The 23,165-nt window shown below is 41.2% G+C and overlaps 1 protein-coding gene across 3 annotated transcripts in view; it reads left to right on the top strand.

Annotated features, from left to right (window-relative positions):
• The window catches only part of LOC110526044 (protein prenyltransferase alpha subunit repeat-containing protein 1), a 67,138-nt gene that overhangs the window by 10,585 nt on the left and 33,388 nt on the right, over positions 1-23,165 (top strand). For 2 of the 3 annotated variants that reach the window (XM_090238036.1, XM_036980251.2), the window contains 2 exons: positions 2,783-2,849; positions 14,737-14,841. Coding sequence is in view for 1 of the 3 variants with exons in the window: in XM_036980251.2 (XP_036836146.2) it covers positions 2,783-2,849; positions 14,737-14,841 (172 nt within the window). In the remaining 2 variants the exon portion in view is untranslated. The remainder of the gene's footprint in view (positions 1-2,782; positions 2,850-14,736; positions 14,842-23,165) is intronic. The other variant, XM_090238037.1, reaches the window with a different exon arrangement.

Genomic DNA, 23,165 nt, shown 5'->3' with positions numbered 1-23,165 from the left:
CCGATATTGTGTACATAGAATTAACAAATATGTCTGCTCATACATGTCACGCTGTAGAATGATAGGAGACAGGCGCAGGAATACGTAATACGTTTTTTTTTCTCCACCTAAAATAAAGTACGTCATGAAAACGACGGGCACGAAGCCCAAAACAAACACTTGTGTGTGTATATATTAAAACACAGGGATGCAACCCAAACAAAAGAGTGAGGTTTAAACCTCTAAATAATACACAGGACTAAACCCGTAATAACAAGTGCACAATAACACATAGCACGAAAGTCGATACAACAGAGCAAAGGTACTCACAAGACCAACGGACATGGGGACAATAATCGTCAAGGACAATGGGGAACAGAGGGCACATACAGTTGAAGTTGGAAGTTTACATACACCTAAGCCAAATACTTTTAAACTCAGTTTTTCACAACTCCTGACATTTAATCCTTGTAAAAAAATCATTTTTTTAGGTCAGTTAGGATCACCACATTGTTTTAAGAATGTGAAATGTCAGAATAATAGTAGAGAGTGATTTATTTCAGCTTTTATTTATTTCATCACATTCCCAGTGGGTCAGAAGTTTACATACACTCAATTAGTATTTGGTAGCACAGCTGTTGTAACTGAGTCAGGTTTGTAGGCCTCCTTGCTCGCGCACATTTTTTCAGTTCTGTTCACACATTTTCTATAGGGTTGAGGTCAGGGCTTTGTGATGTCCACTCCAAAATCTTGACTTTATTGTTCTTAGCCATTTTGCCACAACTTTGGAAGTATGCTTGGGGTCATTCTCCATTTGGAAGATCCATTTGCGACCAAGCTTTAACTTCCTGACCGATGTCTTGAGATGTTGCTTCAATTTATCCACATAATTTTCCTCCCTCAGGATGCCATCTATTATGTGAAGTGCACCAGTCCCTCCTGCAGCAAAGCACCCCACAACATGAGGCTGCCACCCCCGTGCTTCACGGTTGGGATGGTGTTCTTCGGCTTGCAAGCCTCCCCCTTTTTCCTCCAAACATAACGATGGTCATTTATCACCAAAAAGTAATATTTTTGTTTCATCAGACCAGAGGACATTTCTCCAAATTGTACTATCTTTGTCCCCATGTGCAGTTGCAAACCGTAGTCTGGCTTTTTTATGGCGGTTTTGGAGCAGTGGCTTCTTCCTTGCTGAGCGGCCTTTCAGGTTATGTCGATATAGGACTCATTTTACTGTGGCTATAGATACTTTTATACCTGTTGTTTCCTCCAACATCTTCACAAGGTCCTTTGCTGTTGTTCTGGGATTGATTTGCACTTTTTGCACCAAAGTACGTTCATCTCTTGTAGTCAGAACGCGTCTCCTTCCTGAGCAGTATGACAGCTGAGTCGTCCCATGGTGTTTATACTTGCACACTATTGTTTGTACAGATGAACGTGGTACCTTCAGGCATTAGGACATTTCTCCCAAGAATGAACCAGACTTGTGGAGGTCTACAGTTTTTTTTCTGAGGTCTTTGCTGATTTATTTTTATTTTCCCATGATGTCAAGCAAAGAGGCACTGAGTTTGAAGATATGCCTTGAAAAACATCCACAGGTACACCTCCAACGGACTCAAATGATGTCAATTAGCCTGTCAGAAGCTTCTAAAGCCATGACATCATTTTCTGGACTTTTCCAAGCTGTATGTAAACTTCTTACCCACTGGGAATGTGATGAAATACTGTAATTTAAAGCTGAAATAAATAATTCTCTCTACTATTATTCTGACATTTCACATTCTTAAAATAAAGTGGTGATCCTAACTTACTTAATTCAGGGAATTTTTACAAGGATTAAATGTCAGGAATTGTGAAAAACTGAGTTGAAATGTTTTTGGCTTTGGTGTATGTAAACTTCCAACTTCAACTGTTTGTGCCCTCTGTTCCCCATTGTCCTTGTCGATTATTGTCCCCATGTCCGTTGGCTCTTGTGAGTACCTTTTGTCGTGGTAATTTCCTGTATCACTAAATGAGGAGAGTTTACAAACCACACACCAGTCAGAGTTATACTTAAACTTCATCTTTAATTATATGACCTTCACCATAGCCCTTTGACTCTCAGATCAATTCAGTGTCTATAATGAATTCTGAGAGTGCCTATAAGAGAATTCCAAGATCTTTTATAGCCAAGAAACACCCATCTCAACTTACATGACGAACCACAGATCTTAGGAATAGTTCCCAAAGAAATACTTTTACTTGAGAGAGGAGTATCCCATAGCCAGATAGCATTAGCTATAAAAAAAATACAGTTTTATATCTTTATGTGTGAAGCCTGAAATGTGGCAAAAGGTCGCAAAGTTCAAGGGGGCCGAATACTTTCGCAAGGCACTGTACACACACGTGTTTGTTTTGGGCTTCGTCCCCGTCGTTTTCATGACGTACTTTATTTTAGGTGGAGAAATAAAAAAAACTATTACGTATTCCTGCGCCTGTCTCCTATCATTCTACAGCGTGACATGTATGAGCAGACATATTTGTTAATTCTATGTACGCAATATCGGTGCTTTATCTGTGGAATATGTGAAAGGCTAATATCGCCGATAATATCGGTTAACCGATTTATCGGTCGGGCTCTAGTTTTAATCATATAGATGAGCTTTGGGGATGTGTCAAAATTTTCAGTTGGTCTGGTCCTTTCGTTACCCTTTTGGACAGCCAGAATGTATTTGCCAAGAAAAATGGGCATTATAGACAGCTTTAATTGTACTTCAAATAATCACTTGATATGCTAACCTGTCTCTGTCTCTCCCTCTTCCAGCTCTGGTGGACATTACTTGCACTCTGCTGCTGCTCAACTCAGACTTTACCACCGCTTGGAATGTCAGGTATGGACACCAACCAATGACTCCAGCTCCCACCAGCTGTGTTGTGTTTATTGTCCAGGACGATAGCAGTATCGTAATACTCGTTAGTATTGGAAACAAACCCTATTTTGTCATCCAGAGTCACATTTATTTATTTTCCAAGTTATAGCATGCAATATTTTACATACAGCAGGTTTAGAAAGAACCAAAACTTTCGTTCTGCTTCATGTTTTAATTTTTGCCATGGAAAAAACATTGCTACAGTGGGGCAAAAAAGTATTTAGTCAGCCACCAATTTTGCAAGTTCTCCCACTTAAAAATATGAGAGAGGCCTGTAATTTTCGTCATAGGTACACTTCAACTATGACAGACAAAATGAGGGAAAAAAATCCAGAAAATCACGTTGTAGGATTTTTTATTAATTTATTTGCAAATTATGGTGGAAATAAGTATTTGGTCACCTACAAACAAGCAAGATTTCTGGCTCTCACAGACCTGTAACTTCTTCTTTAAGAGGCTCCTCTGTCCTCCACTCGTTTCCTGTATTAAATGGCACCTGTTTGAACTTGTTATCAGTATAAAAGACACCAGTCCACAACCTCAAACAGTCACACTCCAAACTCCACTATGGCCAAGACCAAAGAGCTGTCAAAGGACACCAGAAACATAATTGTAGACCTGCACCAGGCTGGGAGGACTGAATCTGAAATAGGTAAGCAGCTTGGTTTGAAGAAATCAACTGTGGGAGCAATTATTAGGAAATGGAAGACATACAAGACCACTGATAATCTCCCTCGATCTGGGGCTCCATGCAAGATCTCACCTCGTGCGGTCAAAATTATCACAAGAACGGTGAGCAAAAAGCCCAGAACCACACACGGGGGACCTAGTGAATGACCTGCAGAGATCTGGGACCAAAGTAACAAAGCCTACCATCATTAACACACTACGCCGCCAGGGACTCAAATCCTGCAGTGCCAGACGTGTCCCCCTGCCTAAGCCAGTACATGTCCAGGCCCGTCTGAAGTTTGCTAGAGAGCATTTGGATGATCCAGAAGAAAATTGGAAGAATGTCATATGGTCAGATGAAACCAAAATATAACTTTTTGGTAAAAACTCAACTCGTCATGTTTGGAGGACAAAGAATGCTGAGTTGCATCCAAAGAACACCATACCTACTGTGAAGCATGGGAGTGGAAACATCATGCTTTGGGGCTGTTTTTCTGCAAAGGGACCAGGACGACTGATCCGTGTAAAGGAAAGAATGAATGGGGGCATGTATCGTGAGATTTTGAGTGAAAACCTCCTTCCATCAGTAAGGGCATTGAAGATGAAACGTGGCTGGGTCTTTCAGCATGACAATGATCCCAAACACACCGCCCGGGCAACGAAGGAGTGGCTTTGTGAGAAGCATTTCAAGGTCCTGGAGTGGCCTAGCCAGTCTCCAGATCTCAACCTCATAGAAAATCTTTGGAGGGAGTTGAAAGTCCATGTTGCCCAGCAACAGCCCCAAAACTTCACTGCTCTAGAGGAGATCTACATGGAGGAATGGGCCAAAATACCAGCAACAGTGTGTGAAAACCTTGTGAAGACTTACAGAAAACGTTTGACCTCTGTCATTGCCAACAAAGGGTATATAACAAAGTATTGAGATAAACTTTTGTTATTTACCAAATACATATTTTCCACCATAATTTGCAAATACATTTATTAAAAATCCTACAATGTGATTTTCTGGATTTTTTTTCTCATTTTGTCTGTCATAGTTGAAGTGTACCTATGGTGAAAATTACAGGCCTCTCTCATCTTTTTAATTGGGAGAACTTGCACAATTGGTGGCTGACTAAATACTTTTTTTGCCCCACTGTATACTAGTATCATGCTGGCCCTATTGTGTGTAAGCTACGTGTGTATATATGTTGTGGCTGCAATAACAAAGTCCTGTAAATAGACCCACTCCGCCCGCACACTCCCTATCAGTTAGACAGACAAAAACTACCAGATTCGTTGATATAAATTCTTCATGCAACAAAACGTATTCCTTATGATCTCAGAGGCTGCTTTTTAAATGACATTCTCTAGAACGTTTCAGTCAGTACTGTTTTGAAATATTAACTACCCTGAATTCTTAGCTGCTCTGAAGAAATTAGGCCACGCTGTCTTTTTACTTGTTTGAACCTCCGCTGAGTCCCCTCATATTTGTTTTTGCTTTGTCTTTATGGGGTATTGTGTGTGTATATTGATGAGGGAAAATATTTATTTATACATTTTAGAATAAGGCTGTATTATAACAAAATGTGAAAAATGTCAAGGGGCCTGAATACTTTCCGAATGCACTGTATATTGTCTCATTGCATTAGTCATTTATTCTTCTTTCTAGCTATTTCAATCTCACGGTTTGATGTTAGACATTCACTATCTTTCAAAAGAAAAGGAAAAGCCACACAAGCGGGTAGCTTTGATATAATCATTTCTTAACACTAATTACAATAATTTATTTATCAACGTTTCGATAGCAAGCTGTCTTCATCAAGGTTTCAAGAGATTCAGTCTCCAATAGAGCCAGACTGATAAATCGGTTGATGGATATAATCAGCCGATATTAGCCTTTCACAAAAAAAATGATATCAGTCTGTATTCCACAGATAAAGCACCGATATTATATACATAGAATAAACAAATACGTCTGCTCATTTGCAGTAACTTTTTGAAAATGTCAATGGTTGCCTGACATCATTCAGCCCTAGGTCACAACGTGAGTGAGAGTAGACATGGTAGTTTGACGGTGAATAGCTTGTCACAGCCAGTGTATATGAATAAGTAAATAATTAGAAGAACACTTCACCAAGCAAGCAGCCCTGTCCTCATCACTAAGGCCATGTGTTTGCATTCATGATAAGTAGCTAACGTTTGCTAGCTAGATAAATTAGAATGTGTGACTAAAACCAGTGGGGCAAGCATTTGCCTGCATAAGCATTTTCAGTCATCCGCGCATGCCATTCTGCAATATAATGTATGTATGGTTTCTGTGAGAAAACATTGTTGTAATGAACAGCTAGCTTGTGCTTGTCATAACTTACTCTCATTGCGAGGTTGCCATAAAGTGTTTGTTTACATGACCTTTGACTATTGTAAACACTGTAGTATATCTACTCAAGACAAATGCTCACACCTAGCGGTGAGATTAGGAACAGCATGTTACTGCTTTTCAATGCTTATTTGTGAACAGTGCAGTTGAAAGAAAGTTTAATTTATTCAGCCAGACACCCCTTGTGGCGGTTTAGCACGAACACTTTTGCATTCTTCTTATCCACTGCTATAGATAGACAACTTTAAGTTGTACCTAAGAAGGTAAACTAAACAAGTTTTACTGTCGTATTTATAGAGGATATAGTTTCCTTTTGGTGGATATCCTGTAAACCACAAAATGTTCTTAAATAATGTTAATTGTAATATTTTGTTAAGAAATCATATTTTATAGTATCTGTTAATCCTTTAGAGCACAATTTGTGTAAGAAAAGGTTGGTTTTTAATTTTACCCCCGGAATTAATTTCCTCCCCCCCAAATAAAAAATAAAATAAATATATATACGTGTGTGTGTGTGTGTGTGTGTGTGTGTGTGTGTGTGTGTGCGTGTGCGTGTGCGTGTGCGTGTGCGCGTGCGCGTGTGTGTGTGTGTGTATATATCGGGATTCAGTGACTTTTGCCTCCCTAAAAATCGGTATCGGACACAAAAATCCCATACCGGTCGGTCTCTACTCTCCAATTGGTTCTTTCTGGAGATACACTATATATACCAAAGTGTGTGGACACCCCTTCAAATTTGTGGATTCGGCGATATCAGCCACATCCGCTGCTGACAATGGTATAAATTAAAGCACAAAGCCATGCAATCTGCAAAGACAAACATTGGCAGTAGAATTGCCTTAATGAAGATCTCTGTGACTTTCAACGTGACGATGCCACTTTTCCAACAAGTCAGTTCATCAAATTTCTGCCCTGCTAGAGCTGCCCCTGTCAACTGTAAGTGCTGTTATTGTGAAGTGGAAACGTCTAAGAGCAACAACGGCTCAGCCGCAATGTGGTAGGCCACACAAGCTCACAGAACGAGACCGCTGAAGCGCGTAACGCGTAAAAATAATCTGTCCTCGATTTCGACACTCACTACAGAGTTTCAAACTGCTTCTGGAAGCAATGTCAGCACAAGAAATGTTCGTCGGGAGCTTGGTTTCCATGAACGAGCAGCCGCACACAAACCTAAGATCACCAAGTGTCGACTGGAGTGGTGTGAAGCTTCCCCGCCATTGGACTCTGGAGCAGTGGAAACGCGTTCTCTGGCGTGATGAATCACGCTTCACCATCTGGCCGCCTGACGGACGAATCTGGGTTTGGAGGATGCCAAGAGAACGCTACCTGCACGAATGCATAGTGCCAACTGTAAAGATTGGTGGAGAAGGAATAATGGTCTGGGGCTGTTTTTCATGTTTCGGTGGTCTCGGGCTGTTTTTCATGGTTCGAACTAGGCCCCTTAGATCCAGAGAAGGGAAATCTTAACGCTACAGCATACAAAACCTTCTAGACGATTCTGTGCTTCCAACTTTGTGGCAACAGGTTGGGGAAGGCCCTTTCCTGTTTCAGCATGACAATCAAATACAATTTTATTTGTCACATGCGCCAAACACAACCTACCAGTGAAATGCTTACTTACAAGCCCTTAACCAACAATGCAGTTTTAAGAAAAATGAGTGTTAAGTAAAAAATATGCCCCTGTGCACAAAGCGAGTTCCATACAGAAATGGTTTGTCAAGATCGGTGTGGAAGAACTTGACTTGCCTGTATAGAGCCCTGACCTCAATTCTATCGAATACCTTTGGGATGAATTGGAACGCCGACTGTGAGCCCGGCCTAAATCGCCCAACATCAGTACCTGACCTCACTAATACTCTTGTGGCTGAATGGAAGCAAGAACCCGCAGCAATGTTCCAACATCCTAGTGGAAAGCCTATCTGTAAGAAGATTAGAGGCTGTTATAGCAGCAAAGGGGGGACCAACTTCCTATTAATACCCATGATTTTGGAATGATATATGTTCAACATGCAGGTGTCCACATACTTCTGTTCATGTAGTGTATTTTGGCCAGCTATAGGTTGTATTCAGTTGTGGGCCCTATTCATGAATTGCACGTTTCATGAACATTTGTTTTAGAACTGACTCCCAAACTAAGCGTTTTCCTCATTGCATTGTCAATTGACAAGGATGAAGATATATATATATTTTTTTACTTTACCCCCCTTTTTCTCCTCAATTTCGATCTTGTCTCATCGCTACAACTTTCCAACGGACGAGTCACGTGTCCTCCGAAACATGACCCGCCAAATCGTGCTTCTTAACACCCGCCCGCTTAACCCGGAAGCTAGCCACACCAATGTGTTGGATTAAGCACTGTTCACCTGCTTACTTTAGAAATGTCATTGTATACTGAACTAAGAATATAAACTCAACAACAATTTCAAAAGATAAATCAAAATGAAAAATGAGTTACAGGACATCAGTCAATTGAAAAAAAAATATTTGGCCTTAATCTATGGATGTCACGTGACTGGGAATACATCTGTTGGTCAAATTTACTTTAAAAAACAAGTAGGTGTGTCGATCAGAAAAACAGTCAGTATCTGGTGTGACCACCATTTCGCTCATGCAGCGCGACACATCTCCTTCGCATAGAGTAAATCAGGTTGTTGATTGTGGCTTGTGGAAAGTTGTCCCAATCCTCTTCCATGGCTGTGTGAAGTTGCTGGTTATTGGACACTGATTAATCAGCCAATTTTTATATATATATATATGTATGTGTATATATATGTGTATGTATGTCTGTGTAATAATGACAATTACAACAATACTGAATGAACACTTTTATTTTAACTTAATATAATACATAAATAAAATCAATTTGGTCTCAAATATATAATGAAACATGTTCAATTTTGTTTAAATAATGCAAAAACACAGTGTTGGAGAAGAAAGTAAAAGTGCAATATGTGCCATGTAAAAAAGCTAACGTTTAAGTCCCTTGCTCAGAACATGATCAAGGGACATATGAAAGCTTGTGGTTACATTTAACATCAGTTTTCAATATTCGTAGTTAATAAATTTAGGGTTGTAGTTATTATCGGACTATTTCTCTCTATACAATTTTTATTTCATATACCTTTGACTATTGTGTGATCTTATAGGCACTATAGTATTGCCAGCCTAATCTCGGGAGTTGATAGGCTTGAAGTCATAAATGGAGCTGTGTTTCAAGTATTGCGAAGAGCTGCTTGCAAATGCAGGAAAGTGCTGTTTGAATGAATGCTTACGAGCCTGCTGCTGCCTACCACCGCTCAGTCAGACTGCTCTATCAAATATCAAATTACATACTTAATTATAATATAATAAACACACAGAAATAGGAACCTTTGGTCATTAATATGGTCAAATCCGGAAACGATCATTTCGAAAACAAAACATTTATTATTTCAGTGAAATACGGAACAGTTCCGTATTTTATCGAACGGGTGGCAACCCTAAGTCTGTTACATCGCTGTTACATTGCACAACCTTTAATGTTATGTCATAATGATGTAAAATTCTGGCAAATTAATTACGGTCTTTTTTAGGAAGAAATGGTCTTCACACAGTTCGCAACGAGCCAGGCGGCCCAAACGGCTGCATATACCCTGACACTGCTTGCACTGAACGCATGAGAAGTGACACAATTTCCCTAGTTAATATTGCCTGCTGACATTCATTTATGTTAACTAAATATGCAGGTTTAAAAAATATATACTTGTGTATTGATTTTAAGAAATGCATTGATGTTTATGGTTAGTTATATTGATGCAACGATTGTGCTTTTTTTTGTGAATGAGCTTTTGTTCAATCATCACCCATTTGGCGAAGTAGGCTGTGATTCAATGATAAATTAACAGGCACCGCATTGATTATATGCAACGCAGGACAAGCTAGTTAAACTAGTAATATCATCAACCATGTGAAGTAAACTAGTGATTATCTTTTGATTGTTTTTTATAAAATAAGTTTAATTCTAGCTAGCAACTTACCTTGGCTCCTTGCTGCACTTGCGTAACAGGTGGTCAGCCTGCCATGCAGTCTCCTTGTGGATTGCAATGTAATCGACCATAATCGGCATCCAAAAATGCAGATTACCGATTGTTATGAAAACTTGAAATCGGCCCCAATTAACCTGCCATGCCGATTTAATCGGTCGACCTCTGATCCAGAGCATCCCAAACATGCTCAATGGGTGACATGTCTGAGTGTGCAGGTCATGGAAGAACGGGGACATTTTCAGTTCCCAGGAATTGTGTAAAGGTCCTTGCTACATGGGGCTGTGCATTATCATGCTAAAACATGAGGTGATGGCCGCGGATGAATGGCACAACAATGGGCCTCAGGATCTCGTCACGGTATATCTGTGCATTCAAATTGCCATCGATAAAATGCAATTGTGTTCGTTGTCCGTAGCTTATGTCTGCCCATGCCATAACTCCTCCGCCACCATGGGACACTCTGTTCACAACATTGACATCAGCAAACCTCTCGCCCACACGACACCATACACATACACAATAAGCCTTTTGTGTGTATGGAACATTTCTGGGATCTCTTATTTCAGCGCATGAAATATGGGACCAACATTTTACATGTTCCGTTTTATCATTTTGTTCAGTGTATTTCCAGGCCACTATAGTGTAATTTAGACTAAACAGTCATTAGCCTTTGTTCAAAATGACTGGGCATCACTCGACTTTTGGGCACCAATGCTGCGGCTTCTGTAGAACTTTCATAACATTAACAACGAAACAGAGTGATTGAGCTGCAACCCATGAATTCGGAGTTGAGATAACCATGTGTAACAGTATTGCTTCCTTCCCTCTTCTTGCCCCAACCTGGGCTTGAACCAGTAACCCTCTGAACTAGAGTTGGGCGATATTCCGATAGCATTGTCTACCGACGATGATTGACGGCCTTCGTCAATGCTGACGACATTATGATGTGACAGACAATGGTCTATTTGAACTTTAAAGTAGTCTCGCAGTGCACAGCGGGGTAGGACACAAGTGACATTCCGAGTAATTTGTCTATTTCTATTTGCTGTAGCCTATTTCAATAAATATGTTTTCTACAGAACGCTAGAGAGGAATGTAGGCCAGACAAAGCGGAGAATCCTACCAAAGTGTACAGTCAGAAAATATTGTTTCTCTCTCTCTGTTGGATGCATGGGCCTTAGGCTATAGACTAAACGTATTAAAAAAAATAGAACATAACTATCTTGTAAAGCTGTTTTTAAAAACTTGGCCTATATTCCATTCTCTCTCCATTTGATAGGCTATGAGTATCTTTGGGATATTGGCTACGCTTCCATCGTTTTGTGCATGGCCCTCTTCCAATAAAACATTGAATCTAACGGAGTTACATCTCAAAACCTTATTTGAATAGCCTTAAAACGTAAGGTAGCCAGGGGACTAATAATGAGAGAGATATGAGAGAATAAAATCGAATGACAAGTTTAATTAAGTTTAAGCTTATTTAGAAAGAAATTATCCATGGGGGCCAGACAAATTCAGCCAGTAACACATCCTCCTACTAAGCCTATCATAAAAGCTTTAAGACAAGTTAAAGGTTGCAATATGCAGAAGTTGCTGTGCCATTTCCTGGTTGCTAATATTCTAATAGTTTTCCTAATTTCAGTTTGTGACAAAACAATCAAGTGTAGAGAATCATTGTACCATCTAAACCGCTGTGAAATATATGTTCAATAACCAAAAATATAGAATTTTCAACTGTTTGAAGCTGATGTACAAAACCGAAGGTAAAAGACTGAAAAACAAACTTAAGAACGGGAAGCATAAAAACAGTGCACATATAACAGATCTTCTTAGACTTGCTTTCAATGATAATGACAGATCTATAACTCACATTTCCTTGTGAATTTGGTCGGGTCGCCCAAAATGTTACATATTGCAGCTTTAAAGTTATGAACAGTAACTTATTTCCCAAATATTCTAGTTGAAGAAAGTGTTGTCCTAAAGTTGCACGTTTAGAAAGAACAAGAATGGAAGTCTATAGCCTCGGCATAGGCTATTCTCAACCACAGCTGTATGAGAGATAGAACAAACAATAATATTTATTTACTATTATTTTAAGCGGCAAAAAAAGAAATGATCCAGTTATTACCTACTAACTATCTAGCCATTTCACATTGGCTAAATATTTATGCTTAGCTAATGCGTAAATCATTCATTAACGTAAGTCGGATTTTTACATACACTTAAGTTGGAGTCATTAAAAATCGTTTTTCAACCACTCCAAAAATGTCTTGTTAATAAACTATAGTTTTGGCAAGTCGGTTAGGACATCTATTTTGTGCATGACACAAGTAATTATTCCAACAATTGTTTACAGACAGATTATTTCAATTCTAATTCACTGTATCACAATTCCAGTGGGTCAGGAGTTTACATACACTAAGTTGACTGTGCCTTTAAACAGCTTGGAAAATCCCAGAAAATTATGTCATGGCTTTAGAAGCTTCTGATAAGCTAATTGACATAATTTGAGTCAATTGGATGTGTACCTGTGGATGTATTTCAAGGCCTACCTTCAAACTCAGTGCCTCTTTGCTTGACATCATGGGAAAATCAAAAGAAATCAGCCAAGACTTCAGAAAAAAATTGTAGACCTCACGTCTGGTTCAAAATTGGGAGCAATTCCAAATACCTGAAGGTACCACGTTCATCTGTACAAACAATAGTACGCAAGTATAAACACCATGGGACCACGTAGCCGTCGTACCGCTCAGGAAGGAGATGCGTTCTGTCTCCAAGAGATGAACGTACTTTGGTGTGAAAAGTGCAAATCAATCCCAGAACAAAGCAAAGGACCTTGTGAAGATGCTGGAGGAAACAGGTAAAAAAGTATCTGTATCCACAGTTAAACGAGTCCTATATCGACATAACCTGAAAGGTTGCTCAGCAAGGAAAAAGCCACTGCTCCAAAACTGCCATAAAAAAGCCAGATTACGGTTTGCAACTGCACATGGGGACAAAGATTGTACTTTTTGGAGAAATGTCCTTTGGTCTGATGAAACAAAACTAGAACTGTTTGGCCGTATTGACCATTGTTATGTTCGGAGGAAAAGGGGGAGGCTTGCAAGCCGAAGAACACCTTCCCAACCGTGAAGCACGGGGTGGCGGCATCGTGTTGTGGGGATGCTTTGCTGCAGGAGGGACTGGTGCACTTCGCAAAATAGATGTCATCATGAGGGAGGAAATTTACGTGCATATATTGAAGCAACATCTCAAGACATAAGTCAAGCAGTTAAAGTTTGGTCGCTAATGGGGATTCCAAATGGACAATGACCCTAAGCATACTTCCAAAGTTGTGGCAAAATGGCGTAAGGACAAAGTCAAGGTATTGGAGTGGCCATTACAATGCTCTGACCTCAATCCTTTAGAACATTTGTGGGCAGAACTGAAAAAGCGTGTGCGAGCAAAGAGGCCTACAAACCTGACTCAGTTACACCAGCTCTGTCAGTAGGAATGGGACAAAATTCACCCAACTTATTATGGGAAGCTTGTGGAAGGCTACCTGAAACGTTTGGCCCAAGTTAAATAATTTAAAGGCAATGCTACCAAATACTAATTGAGTGTATGTAAACATCTGACCCACTGGGAATGTGAAGAAAGAAATAAAGGCTGAAATAAATAATTTTCTGATTATTCTGACATTTCACATTCTTAAAATAAAGTGGTGATCCTAACTGACCTTAGACAGGGAATTTTTACTAGGTTTAAATATCAGGAGTTGTCAAAAACTGAGTTTAAATGTATTTGGCTATGGTGTATGTAAACTTCCGACTTCAACTGTATGAACTTTCACAGTGAATGCTTTTATTTATACGTTTCATACGATTTAATTGAATATCGCCAAATGCATATTTTTTTTATTGTGCCTATTTAATGCAAACCTTGCTGTTAATAGATCATAATGCAGCATACACCAGAGCTAAACATTGGTAAATGACAAGTTCACTTTGTCATTCATAGCCTAAAACGCATATCAAGTGCAAATGCGCTGTTTAGCCCACATCTGAAGGCTGGGAGGTATTTAGGATGTCGCCTACTGTGGATCGCTAAAATATCCTAATGATTATGATTACACTTCCTTCATTCAAATATTATGGCGACACTTGGAAACTAAGCTCAAGTTTCAGTGTGGCCTGTTATCGTCCAGACTTGTTGAAATATCTTCTGGCTGAAAAAAATCTCCAGGCCTTCGTCATAGCTGTCAATTCTTTGAAAAATAAAAATTTCTTACAGGTGGCAGTTTGGAAAAAAAACGAATCCCGTCCGAATCATTCTCTGGTGTAACGGACATTCTGGGGTAATAAATGAATAACCAACGTTCTCTTGTAATACTAGTCCCTTGCGAATAGGGCTGAAGACAACAAACACCCTGGTCAAATCATTCTGTCATACAAAATACGTATCCAACTGTCAAGGTCACATACCTAATCGTTGCCTGGTATATTTCATTAAGCCCTAGCCGCTTTCAAACATTTGCTCATTTGGCAGATAATAAAAAAAGTAGTCAGGCTATTTAGCCTGTGAATGTGTTTGCTTGTACATTGAGTGTCTTTGAGGATCTAACTTGCCTAACTTTGATCAATTCAAATAACTTATTTTTCCTGTGAGAACTTTTTGTGTTTCATAAAACAAAAACAAGTATGCAAATAGCATGCAAACAAATGTGCCCAATGCAGTAACATAACATTCACAATCGGTAAAGAACATTAAGATTGACAGTCATTGAATAGTTCCTCTCTTCTGTCTGTTTTGGCAGGAAGGAGCTGCTGCAATGTGGCGCCCTAAATCCAGAGAGAGACCTGTACCTGGGAAAACTGGCCCTCACCAAGTTCCCCAAGAGCCCCGAGACATGGATACACAGGTAGGACTGGAGAGGGGTGTGTGTGTGTGTGGTGTGTGCCTCCGCGTGTGTCCACGTTAAATATTTAAAAATATTAAACTGGCGGTTTTACGATGCATGTTTAGTTATCAGTGGACCAAAATAAAACGATGGCATTTATAGGTTCCACTGTAAATCCTCTCACACACTAAAACACAACACGCATTCAAACACGTCACATGCACATACACACAGTTAAACAGGTCCAATCATTACTGCCTCTACTGAGTCCCTTCTCGACTCTAAACCAGGCAACAGAATAAATCTTTGAAATATTATTGATGGAGTAAAGTTATACAATTTACCACCACTAACCCAAGCTGGGAGGGAAGAAGGGATGGAGAGAATTAATGAGGGATGAAAAGAGAAGGAAAGCAAGAGAGTGTGGGTTGGAGAGACAAGGGGGGGGAGAGGGGGGGTGGTGGTGGAGAAAGAAGGATGGAGAAATACTTAGTAATAAAGAGAGAGAAACAGAGGAAGGTACAGAAGAAGAAGGGATGGAGAGAGTAGGGATATATTTCTTGCGAGACGGACGGTCTAACCTATTTCCCACAGTTTAATCCCCCCCCCGTTCCCCACACCATCCCCGTCATGTTAGATCAGGACCAAGCCCAGGCCGTAGGATCACATCCCATTAGAAAGACACCCCGTGCCCCAAGGGACCCTAGGAAATTATGGTCACATGATTGTCACTGGCCTGACACTGGTTTCATTCAGTATATTGTAGAAGGAGGGGGAAAAGGGAGGAAGGATGAGGGGTTAGAGGTAGAAAGCAGGTAGAAACAGAGAGTTGGAAGTTTACATTCACCTTAGCCAAATACATTTAAACTCAGTTTCAGAATTCCTGACATTTAATCCTTGTAAAAATTCCCTGTCTTAGGTCAGTTAGGATCACCTCTTTATTTTAAGAATGTGAAATGTCAGAATAATAGTGGAGAGAATGATTTATTTCAGCTTTTATTTATTTCATCACATTCCCAGTGGGTCAGAAGTTTACATACTCAATTAGTTCTTGGTAGCAATGCCTTTAAATTGTTTAACTTGGTCAAACGTTTTGGGTAGCCTTCCACAAGCTTCCCATAATAAGTTGGGTGAATTTTGGTCCATTCCTCCTGACAGAGCTGGTGTAACGGAGTCAGGTTTTGATGTTTTATTTATTTCACCATTATTTAACCAGGTAGGCTAGTTGAGAACAAGTTCTCATTTACAACTGCGACCTGGCCAAGATAAAGCACAGCAGATTGACACATACAACAACACAGAGTTACACATGAAATAAACACGCATACAGTCAATATAATACAAAAATAAATAAAGTCTATATACAGTGTGTGCAAATTAGGTAAGATAAGGGAGGTAAGGCAATAAATAGGCCATGGTGGCAAAGTAATTACAATATAGCAATTAAACACTGGAATGGTAGATGTGCAGAAGATGACTGCAAGTAGAGATACTGGGGTGCAAAGGAGCAAGATAAATACAGTATGGGGATGAGGTAGTTGGAAGGGCTGTTTACAGATGGGCTATATACAGGTGCAATGATCTGTGAGCTGCTCTGACAGCTGGTGCTTAAAGCCAGTGAGGGAGATATGAGTCTCCAGCTTCAGTGATTTTTGCAGTTCGTTCCAGTCATTGGCAGCAGAGAACTGGAAGGAAAGGCGGCCAAAGGAGGAATTGGCTTTGGGAGTGACCAGTGAGATATACCTACTGCAGCGCGTGCTATGGGTGGGTGCTGCTATGGTGAACATTGAGCTGAGATGAGGCGGGGCGTTACCTAGCAGAGACTTGTAGATGACCTAGAGCCAGTGGGTTTGGCGACGGGTAATGAAGCGAGGGCCAGCCAACGAGAGCGTACAGGTCGCAGTGGTGGGTAGTATATGGGGCTTTGGTGACAAAACGAATGGCACTGTGATAGACTGAATCCAATTTGTTGAGTAGAGTGTTGGAGGCTATTTTATAAATGACATCGTCGAGGATCGGTAGGATGTTCAGTTTTACGAAGGTATGTTTGGTAGCATGAGTGAAGGATGCTTTGTTGCGAAATAGGAAGCCGATTCTCGATGTCATTTTGGATTGGAGATGCTTAATGTGAGTCTGGAAGGATATTTACAGTCTAACATACACCTAGTTATTTGTAGTTTTCCATATATTCTAAGTCAGAACTGTCCAGAGTAGTGATGTTGGACGGGCGGGCAGGTGCAGGCAGTGATCGGTTGAAGAGCATGCATTTAGTTTTACTTGCATTTAAGAGCAGTTGGAGGCCACGGAAGGAGAGTTGTATGGCATTGAAGCTCGTCTGGAGGTTAGTTAACACAGTGTCCAAAGAAGGGCCGGAAGTATACAGAATGGTGTCGTCTGTGTAGAGGTTGATCAGAGAATCACCAGCAGCAAGAGCGACATCATTGATGTATACAGAGAAGCGAGTCTGCCTGAGAATTGATCCCTGTGGCAACCCCATAGCGACTGCCAGAGGTCCGGACAACAGGCCTTCCAATTTGACACACTGAGCTCTATCAGAGAAGTAGTTGGTGAACCAGGCGAGGCAATCTGTTGAGAAACCAAGGCTGTTGAGTCTGCCAATAAGAATGTGGTAATTGACAGAGTCGAAAGCCTTGGCCAGGTCGATGAATACAGCTGTACAGTGATGTCTCTTATCGATAGCGGTTATGATAGGACCTTGAGTGTGGCTGAGGTGCACCCATGACCAGCTCTGAAACCAGATTGCATAGCGGAGAAGGTACGGTTGGATTTGAAATGGTCGGTAATCTGTTTGTTAACTTGGCTTTCGAAGGCCTTAGAAAGGCAGGGTGGGATAGATATAGGTCTGTAGCAGTTTGGGTCTAGAGTGTCTCCTCCCTTGAAGAGGGGGATGACCGTGGCAGCTTTCCCAATCTTTGGGAATCTCAGACAATACGAATGAGAGGTTGAACAGGCTGGTAATAGGGGTTGCAACAATTTCGGCAGGTACTTTTAGAAAGAGAGGATCCAGATTGTCTAGCCCAGCTGATTGTAGGGGTCCAGATTTTGAATCTCTTTCAGAACATCAGCTATCTGGATTTGGGTGAAGGAGAAGGAGGGTGCAGGGCTTTTGACCGGGGTGTAAAGCATGGCCAGCAGTAGAAAAATGCCTATTGAAATGTTCTATTATCGTGGAAAGAGCTAGCCTTAGCTTTTCTAACTGCCTGTGTATTTTGGTTCCTAACTTCCCTGAAAAGTTGCATGTCACGGGGTCTATTCGATGCTCATGCAGATCGCCACTGGATGTTTTTGTGCTGGTCAAGGGCAGTCAGGTCTGGAGAGAACCAAGGGCTATATCTGTTCCTTGTTAAAATTTTTTTGAAAGGGGCATACTTATTTAAGATGGTAAGAAAGGCACTTTTAAAGAACAACCTGGCATCCTCTACTGACAGTATGAGGTCAATATCCTTCCAGGAAACCCGGGACAGGTCGATTAGAAAGGCCTGCTCGCTGAAGTGTTTTAGGGAGCGTTTGACAGTGATGAGGGGTGGTCGTTTGACCACAGACCCATTACGGATGCAGGCAATGAGGCAGCGATCGCTGAGATCTTGGTTGAAAACAGCAGAGGTGTATTTGGAGGGCAAGTTGGTTAGGATGATATCCATAAGGGTGCCTGTGTTTATGGATTTGGGGTTGTACCTGGTGGGTTCATTGATAATTTGTGTGAGAATGAGGGCATCAAGCTTAGATTGTATGATGGCCGGGGTGTTAAGCATGTCCCAGTTTAGGTCACGTAGCAGCACAAGCTCTGAAGATTGATGGGGGGCAATCAGTTCACATATGGTGTCCAGGGCACAGCTGGGGGCAGAGAGTGGTCTATAGCAAGCGGCAACGGTGAGAGACTTGTTTCTGGAAAGGTGGATTTTTAAAAGTAGAATCTCATTGTTTGGGCATAGACCTGGATAGTAAGACAGAACTCTGCAGGTTATCTCTGCAAAAGATTGCAACACCGCCCCCCTTTGGCAGTTCTATCTTGTCGGAAAATGTTATAGTTAGGGATGGAAATTTCAGGGGTTTTGGTGTTCTTCCTGAACCAGGATTCGGACACGGCTAAGACATCCGGGTTGGCAGAGTGTGCTAGGGCAGTGAATAAAACAAACTTAGGGAAGAGGCTTCTGATGTGAACATACATGAAACCAAGGCGTTGTTGGTTACAGAATCAAATCAAATCTATATAGCCCTTCGTACATCAGCTGATATCTCAAAGTGCTGTACAGAAACCCAGCCTAAAACCCCAAACAACAAGCAATGCAGGTGTAGAAGCATGGTGGCTAGGAAAAACTCCCTAGAAAGGCCAAAACCTAGGAAGAAACCTAGAGAGGAACCAGGCTATGTGGGGTGGCCAGTCCTCTTCTGGCTGTGCCGGGTGGAGATTATAACAGAACATGGCCAAGATGTTCAAATGTTCATAAATGACCAGCATGGTCGAATAATAATAAGGCAGAACAGTTGAAACTGGAGCAGCAGTATCGTTGCTCCAATGTGTACCTAACCATGAACATCAATGCCTTTCTTAAAATCAATACACAGAAGTGTATATATATTTAAACCTGCATATTTAGCTAGAAGAAATCCAGGTTAGCAGGCAATATTAACCAGGTGAAATTGTCACTTCTCTTGTGTTCATTGCATGCAGAGTCACGACCATATTAATGACCTAAGGCTCGTATTTCGGTGTGTTATTATGTTATAACTAAGTCTATGATTTGATAGAGCAGTCTGACTGAGCCGTGGTAGGCAGCAGCAGGCTCGTAAGCATTCATTCAAACAGCACTTTTGTGCGTTTTGCCAGCAGCTCTTTGTTGTGCGTCAAGCATTGCGCTGTTTGTGACTTCAAGCCTATCAACTCCCGATATTAGGCTCATGTAACCAATGTGAAATGGCTAACTAGTTAGTGGGGTGCGCGCTAATAGCGTTTCAAACGTCACTCGCTTTGAGACTTGGAGCAGTTGTTCCCCTTGCTCTGCATGTTGTCGTTGTGTTCCTGGTTCGAGCCCAGGGAGGAGCGAGGAGATGGATGGAAGCTATACTGTTACACTGGCAATACTAAAGTGCCTATAAGAACATCCAATTGTCAAAGGTTAATGAAATACAAATGGCATAGAGAGAAATAGTCCTATAATAACTGCAACCTAAAACTTCTTACCTGGGAATATTGAAGACTCATGTTAAAAGGAACCACCAGCTTTCATATGTTCTCATGTTCTGAGCAAGGAACGTAAACGTTAGCTTTCTTACATGGCACATATTGCACTTTTACTTTCTTCTCCAACACTTTGTTTTTGCATGATTTAAACCAAATTGAACATGTTTCATTATTTATTTGAGGCTAAATTGATTTTATTTATGTATTATATTAAGTTAAAATAAGTGTTCATTCAGTATTGTTGTAATTGTCATTATTACAAATAAATAAATAAAAATTGCTGATTTAGTCGGTATCGGCTTTTTTTTTGTCCTCCAATAATCGATATCGGTATCGGCGTTGAAAAATCATAATCGGTCGACCTCTAATACAAGGCATATTGACATTTGAGAGAGACATAAAGCGAGGCATAAAGCAATCACAGGTGTTGTTTGGGAGAGCTTGCTAAGACAACAACAGCTAATCAGCTAAGACAACAACAACAGGTAAAATGGCGATGAGTGGCCAGAGATGTTGGGTTAACTACACACAGGGCCTGATTTCGCGTCTGGGGCCGACAGATAAACAAATATAAACAAAATTGAGTACCGTGATTAATGAACATTCCAGCAGGCATCAGCTATGTAGCCAAGTGATCATAGAGTCCAGTGAACAGCAATAGACGGAGCAGGGAAGCCGCGGGGTAGTCTTTACTACGCTAGCATGCGGGAGACACAACGTTTAATGTTAGCAGGCCTGGGCAAGTGGAAGCGTCTGCTCCGACGTCCGGTAAAGGCTGGGTTGAAGGCACAGCGGATGGAGTTTCGTCACCAGACCAGTTGTGGTGGTATGGCGGGGCGCCTTGTCGACAAAGGGTCCAAGCCAGATGGCGAAAGAGGTATTGTAGTTGTAGTAATTTCGTTTGCCAGCTGGGAGATGCTCCTGGCTCGCGGGTAACTGGTGCTAGCTTTGGGGCAAGGGCATTAGCCTCTATAGCCACTTGGTAGCAGCTAGCTAGCAGCGATGATCCAATGCAAAGGTCCAGGGAACCGGTGAAACAGTGGATTCTAGCCGTGTATGGGTAGAGTCCGGGTGATCACTGAGTGCGCCAGGAGGTGGGGCTGGGTCACTCAGTGGCAGCTAGCTAGCTGTGATGATCAGGAGTAATGGTCCAGGGTTTACAGCAGGAGTCCGGTGTTGTAGTGGAGAAAACAGTCCAATACTGGTAGGCTGGCAAGTATTATCCAGGCCAACAAAAGGGCAGGTACCTGTGCAGAAGGTAATGGCCGCTAACAGTGGCTAACAATGGCTAAATCTGGTGTCCAACCCATTAGATACTCTATAGGCATTCAATTGAAAACCACCCACATCAAAAAATCCCACTTCCTGGATGGATCTTCCTCAGGTTTTTGCCATACTCACAGACATTATTTTAACAGTTATGGAAACTGTGTTTGAGTGAGTGTTTTCTATCCAAATCTACCAATTATATGCATATCCTAGCTTCTGGGCCTGAGTAACAGACAGTTTACTTTGCGCACGTCATTCATCCAAATTTCCAAATACTGACCCCTGTCACTAAAAAGGTAACAAAAAGCAGCGCAAACTAGAATGCTATTTGGCCCTAAACAGAGAGTACACATTGGCAGAATTCCTGACCTCTGTGACTGACCCAAAATGAAGGAAAGCTTTACCGTAGGCAGACCTTGCTCTCAAGAGAAGACCGGATATGTGCACAGTGCTCACAAAATGAGGTGGAAATTGAGCAGCACTTCCTAACCTCCTGCCCAATGTATGACCATATTAGAGAGACATCTTTCCCTCAGATTACACACACTCACAAGGAATTTGAAAACATATTCAATTTTGATGAACTCCAATATCTAAAATACCACAGTTTGCAATCACTGCAGCAAGATTTGTGACCTTTTGCCACAAGAAAAGGGCAACCGATGAAGAAAAAACACGATTGTAAACACAACCCATATTTCTGTTTGTTTATTTTCCCTTTTGTACTTTAACTATTGTTGCAACACTGTATGGAGACATAATATGACATTTGACATTACTTTATTATTTTGCAACTTTTGTGAGTGTAATGTTTACTGTTCATTTTTTAGAGAGAGAGACTTGAGAACCCTTTGGGGTGGAGAAAGAGGGGGAGAGACTTGTGAACCCTTTGGGGGGAGAAAGAAAGAGAGAGAGACACTTGTAAACCTTTTGAGAGAGAGACCTGTGAACCCTTTGAGAGAGAGTTTACGTTCTCACGTTCACTCTCTCCCAAAGGGTTCTCCCCCCCAACGGTTCACAAGTGAACGTGAGAATGTGAACCCTTTGAGAGAGACACTTGTGAACCCTTTGAGAGCGATAGAGACACTTGCGAACCCTTTGAGAGCGATAGAGACACTTGTGAACCCTTTGAGAGAGAGAAACACTTGTGAACCCTTTGAGAGAGAGAAATACTTGTGAACCCTTTGGGGGAGAGTGAGAGAGAGACTTGTGAATCCTTGGGGAGGGAACCCTTTGGGACAGAGTGAACGTTGAGAATGTGAACCCTGAGAGAGAGAGACACTTGTGAACCCTTTGAGAGAGACACTTGTGAACCCTTTGAGAGAGAGAAATACTTGTGAACCCTTTGGGGGAGAGTGAGAGAGAGACTTGTGAATCCTTGGGGAGGGAACCCTTTGGGACAGAGTGAACGTTGAGAATGTGAACCCTGAGAGAGAGAGAGATACTTGTGAACCCTTTGAGAGAGACACTTGTGAACCCTTTGAGAGAGAGAGAGAGAGAGAGAGAGAGAGAGAGAGACTTCGGGGTGGGATCTGGAGTTCTGCTTAATTTGACCAGATCTTCATTTAAGTCAAAACAATAGACAAACACAATCGGCTTAAACTAATAACACACAAACAATAATACGTTTTCATGTCTTTATTGAACACACCGTGTAAACATTCACAGTGCAGAGTGGGTAAAGTATGTGAACCCTTGGATTTAATAACTGGTTGACCCTCCTTTGGAAACAATAACCTCAACCAAACATTTTCTGTAGTTGCGGATCAGACCTGCACAACGATCAGGAGGAATTTTGGACCATTCCTTTTTACAAAACTGTTTCAGTTACACAATATTCTTGGGATGTCTGGGGTGAACCCCTCTCTTGAGG

This window comes from Oncorhynchus mykiss, chromosome 6 (assembly GCF_057628025.1).
Source record: "Oncorhynchus mykiss isolate SJ-2025 chromosome 6, ASM5762802v1, whole genome shotgun sequence".
In the NCBI taxonomy this organism is placed as follows: Eukaryota; Metazoa; Chordata; class Actinopteri; order Salmoniformes; family Salmonidae; genus Oncorhynchus; species Oncorhynchus mykiss.
Note: the sequence above shows the minus strand (reverse complement) of the source record. Positions and strands in the feature narration are given on the sequence as shown.